At 34.9% G+C, this 5,132-nt stretch overlaps 1 protein-coding gene across 1 annotated transcript; it reads left to right on the top strand.

The window, feature by feature from the left end:
• The first annotated feature begins 564 nt into the window (after nucleotides 1–564).
• On the top strand, nucleotides 565–3,423 carry LOC147510689 (DNA ligase-like protein). Its single transcript, XM_086599335.1, has 8 exons — nucleotides 565–823; nucleotides 1,164–1,288; nucleotides 1,366–1,454; nucleotides 1,525–1,620; nucleotides 1,707–1,801; nucleotides 1,888–1,928; nucleotides 2,007–2,090; nucleotides 3,052–3,423. Exons 1-8 carry the CDS (start codon nucleotides 766–768, stop codon nucleotides 3,202–3,204), a joined length of 741 nt encoding a protein of 246 aa, XP_086455461.1. The 5' UTR covers nucleotides 565–765; the 3' UTR covers nucleotides 3,205–3,423.
• The last annotated feature ends 1,709 nt before the right edge of the window (nucleotides 3,424–5,132 follow it).

Consider the following 5,132-nt stretch of genomic DNA (forward strand, 5'->3'; position numbering starts at 1 on the left):
GAGGAAGCGAGTGAAAGAGTTTTGAGAATCCATCTTCAAAACCCTTCATGAGATTATATTTTGAAATTTCGGTTTTTAAGTAAAGTCCGTAAACGGGCGTCCGTCTAAGAGCGGGGCTATATATATATATATATATATATGTTCTTCCATTGTCCATGTAGTAAAAAGCCCACTATTTAATTAACCCATGGGCCCAGACAAACTTAGGCCCAAGCCCATCACCCATTATCTTTTACCTATAAGGAAAACTCCCCAAGCAACAGTGTTATTTCCATCAACCGGATTTTTTGCTTTCCAATTTTGCCTTCACTCATAATTTCTATTTACAATACTATAATCTGATTTTATTTGAAATTTATTATATTTGACAAGGGTAAATATGTAAATGTAATATTCAACTCTAATTAGAGTTGTCAACAATTGCAGTTGGGCTGGAATTTGATGGGCTTTTTATTATTGGGCTTCAGTTACAATTTGGTTGGGCTTATTTTGAGTGGGCTTTGGTTGTAATTTTTTAAAAATCAATCTTGCCACATAGACTGGGCTTTTGTTGGACTTACCTTTGTGGCTTGGTTAATCGGACAACTCTCATTTTCAGTTTTTCCCGCTCATAGAGCGTGCCAAAAATGCTAGCTTGCCACATGGCTTAGCTAATTGTACAACTCTCATTTTGCCCAAAATACTAGTTTTAATATATAAACAACATTTTGGCGGGCCTTTTGTTTTATCGAATTTGAGGACGAGGAAAAATAAGGTGAAGAGAAGATGGCGAATAACGGAGCAGATTATTATGGTGGATTTCCTGCCACTGATTCTAATAGAGGTACATACAACAATTTAAATTTCATTGAATTTTTCTTCTGTGCTAAAAATTATTATTAGTTTAGGGTTTTAACTTTGAACAGTAATCGATACATTGATTTTAGAGATTTCAATTATTCGGGATTTAAATACAACCACACACTGGTCACATTTATTTAACTAGTTAACAACATTGTATGTAAAGATTCTCAACACTTTGATTTTTACTTGGAAACTTTGTAGGTCAAACTGGAAATGGTATAGTATGGTACTGCATCATTCTTAGTTGGTTTAAATTGTTATCAAACATGTGATCTAGATGTAAGATTTTCACATCTTAAGTATAATGTTTTTTATTGCAGGAGGTGGTGGGGTCTGTATGATGAGAAGCAACTGGAGAGACGAACAACACCCATCATTTATTCATTTCATATGCTCCTTTCTCAGGGAAAATTCATTCCGACTTAACATCGTCCCTATATCGCCAGTAAGTGCTTTTTCTTTTTTCTCTTCACATATGTCAAACTGGTTTTTCATTTATAGCCGTGGAAATTTTTATTACAGGACTTCATATTCAATTGTGGTGGACTATCAGTAGCATTTGTTTTTGTGACGAACTGGGATTCTGACAGTATGTCCTCCATCTTTAGCAGGTAATATGTTTATTACTTTTATTCTAACCTTTTTTCCTTGATCTCGGTCTGACATCATGATGTTACTCAGGGTACAGAACCTGAAAGGGCAATTCGGAAATCTCTATGTGATTATCACGCTCCCGACCACAGAGCAAAATGATTCCTTTGTTCGTTCTTATTTCAAGTGAGTTGCCAATCCCCTGTGATCAAACTGGTTTTTACATGACAAAATTCTGTTTTTGAGGAACTTGGATATGTTGGTTTGGTAAGGTATGGCATGGAGATTGGCAGGCCAACATTTGTTCCAGTCCAAGACTTAGAGATGGGATTTGAAAAGATTGTAAAGATAGCACATGCTCGTGGAGGTAACTATATAATTTGGAGGCTCTTAAATGAATCTTTATTACTAATTCTTCACCTAAAAATTCCCAAATGAAAACTTGTACTGCAGTTTGTAAGCGGCAGGATGCTCTCTCTAAATTGAAGGTTGAGGTCAGTGGGTTAACCAAATTTTTCGTTTTTCTTACTGTATAAGGAGTATCTGAAAAATGTGATATGTTGTTTCAAAAGAGGGAGCAATCAGTGGAGAGGATGGATGCATTTCTCAGAGTGGTCACTTCCATACCTGGGATTGACAACCATGATGCTAATGCGGTAATTTTGTTCTGCCATTATGTTTTACTGCTGAACTGAATAAGACTTTGACTGTACATGCATGTTTATAAGAGGCATCTGCATCTATGAGAGGAATGAATTTCTTATCTTTCATAGCTGACCTGTACCCCTATAGGGGACTCACTTATGAGTTATCCCCGATGAGAAGCCATCCTTAAAATACTACGGCAAGTAACTCATCTCTTATTTCCCATTGGACAGGCTGTCTAGATATAGCTGTCATTCAGCTCTGTTGGTGTTTCTACAGAATAGTTATTATTAGCAAATCACGACGAGGTGGTTAGCTATAATAACAAACACTTTACAATCTTGAGATAGTGGACATTGTTTATATCTGTTAATCCAAAAAGATGCAAATAAACTAATAAAAAACTGAAAGAAAGGGAAAAGTCTTTTCATACTTTGTCCGCCTATTCAAAATCATGCTATGTTCTAGACTGAAGATGAGATAGTGTGGACAAAGAACATAGAGACTACCAAGTTTCAAGCTTGAGTTGCTCTTAGTGTATTTGTGACATTATAAAATCCCTTCTTGTATAGCATATTTACAATTAGCTAACTTATAATTTGGTTTGTCACTTCTGATGGAGTAGAAATGGTGCTTTTCCAATTATAGCGGCAAGAGCAATTAAGCGTTTCGTTAAACTTAAAAGTTTGATTTGTCATTTTAGGAATGTCCTGAGGTCTCATTTTTATTAAAAAGGATTTACACCCATTACCTACCTCAGTTATGAGTTAAATCAATTTGACGATCTTATGGTGAAAGTCTCGAGTGTTACTTCCAACTTCGCTCCTAGTCTGGTGAAAGTCTCGAGTGTTATCTTCTATATTCACAATGTGTTCTCAAGGTTTTTGTTTAAGATGATGCTTTCTTGTGGGTTATGGCTTTGAGTTTCTGTTTGACTTGAAATGGCTATTATGCATCTTCTCTCTTTTGTAGCTAAATCAAGCCATTGGTTCGATTGAAGCGATATCCAAAGCATCAAAAGATCATATTTTGGAGAAAACAGATCTTGCAGCAGAGAAGGCAGACACCTTAACATTGTTTTTCAGAGACCCGCAATATTATCTGAGTCCCAAAATCAGTTGCTGAGAAAGATGGACATGGTTGTATTTGTGTTATGGGGAGATTAAACAAGATGCCAGATCAGCTTCAGTGTTTCACTCTTCTTTGAATTGTATTATCTGGTGTATGCTTTTGCTGTCCAGTAACGATACGATCTTGATACATTAACAGTTCATGAAATCTACTCCAACTGGCATTCAGCGTAACCTACTATTCTACTGTTTACATAATAATTAAACCATTAAATACGGCTGATTGTGTTATTTTTGGGTTCTCTACGGTTCCTTATATTGTAGGGTAGAATATGCGAGATCGTATTACTATACTTAGGGTCTGTTCGTTTCTTGGCCAAAGGACCGCTACAAACACAGGATATCTTCATTTCGATTCTCTCTAGATCCACTGAATGGTGTACATTTTTATTTTGAATGGTGTACATTTTTATTTTTCTTTTTCTTTTTTGTTTTGTTTTGCAAACACACTAGAATTTAACCCGTGGATACGCACTCAAGTCATAATTAAATGAATACATGTAAATTTAACTTTTATAGTAGAATTACCATTTTTTTTTCTGACATTTAAATTGAACTTGTTAGTGTCATTGTGATACCCCTAACTGAATATACCTTAGAAAATCATCTTAGCCGATAGATATGTATTGAGAACAATTTGTTCATCCAGAAGCAGAGTGTACGTAAACAACTTTAACTGTTCATTCCTCGTATAATCCATATTCAATTTATACACGTTTCTCAAACTGTAGGAGAAGCTATAGGGGTATTTAAACAATGAAATAATTATATAATTTAATATGTGAAATAACTACACATGTTTGTGTGAAAAAAATGAAAGTGTGTTAAGAAAAGGGGTTTTGGAGGTTTTTAGTCTGGGTTTTGGAGGTTTAGTATTTGGAGATTTTTGTCTATTTTAGAGTATTAAGTAAATGGGACTCTTCGCTATAGGGGTATTTAAGCAATAAAACAATTATATAATTTAATATGTGAAATAACTACACCTGTTTGCGTGAAGAAAAGGGTTAGTATGTTTTGGAGGTTTTTGTCTATTTTAGAATATTAAGTAAATGGGACTCTTCAAGGTTTTTGGAGGTTTTTGTCTATTTTAGAGTATCAGATAAATAGGACTCTTCAAGGCAGACTCTTTAGTATTAGGTAAATAGGACTCTTCAAGCATTAGCACGGATCTCGAAAAAATTAGGACCACCGCTTAAGCCTTTATAACTTTGCTTAAAAACTGAGTTGTTTTGTGCATGACAATACCTTCAAGGCTGAACAACGGAATTCCAATCAGTTACAAACTTACAATAATACTATCAAACCTGATGTTCTAACATAAGGTTCATGACACACCCCCGCCCAAAGGATAGCTTTACAAATGCAAATTATTTGTTGGAAAACACAAAATCTGTTTTCAAACGCTTTGGTTTCTCTCAAGCCAGATATACCAAGTGATAGTGGGTGCTATGATTTGGCTGAGAAGCCAGTACAATATAAATTAATGGCTTCCAGCTCTGCAGGACAATATAAATCTTCATAGAATCTGACTTCATTTCCAATATCATTTACTATATCATTATTCACTTTAAAATGTCCATCACCAACAAATAGGCGGGGTTGCCAGAGTTTTGTTTTCTTCCAACTTCTTCTAGCACAAGGAGTTAAACTGTCAATCCAAATTGTGAGTAACCCCCTTTTCCTCTACATTCTAACTATGTTTTCACTCTTATTTCTTCTACTATCGAAACCCCTTATCTAATGTATAAAAAAAATCTTGGTTTACAATACTTTTTATACAACGTTTTATAGTTTTATACGATACCCCTCCGGACCCTACAAGATGATTTAATTGCTAAGTTTTTGTGGATAAAATATTCCCACCATGGATGACCTCCACAAAAAATCGGGTCCTTTGAACATTTCTATGTTTGCCAAAATAAG

Source organism: Coptis chinensis, chromosome 3 (assembly GCF_015680905.1).
Source record: "Coptis chinensis isolate HL-2020 chromosome 3, ASM1568090v1, whole genome shotgun sequence".
NCBI classification, from domain to species: domain Eukaryota; kingdom Viridiplantae; phylum Streptophyta; class Magnoliopsida; order Ranunculales; family Ranunculaceae; genus Coptis; species Coptis chinensis.

Bases quoted from the DNA above. Each gene is read 5' to 3' on its own strand.
- LOC147510689 (XM_086599335.1), top strand. From the start codon at position 766: ATGGCGAATAACGGAGCAGATTATTATGGTGGATTTCCTGCCACTGAT. The intron at 1,289-1,365 runs GTAAGTGCTTTT...TTTTTATTACAG, and splicing joins ACATCGTCCCTATATCGCCA to GACTTCATATTCAATTGTGG. The intron at 2,091-3,051 runs GTAATTTTGTTC...TCTCTTTTGTAG, and splicing joins ACAACCATGATGCTAATGCG to CTAAATCAAGCCATTGGTTC.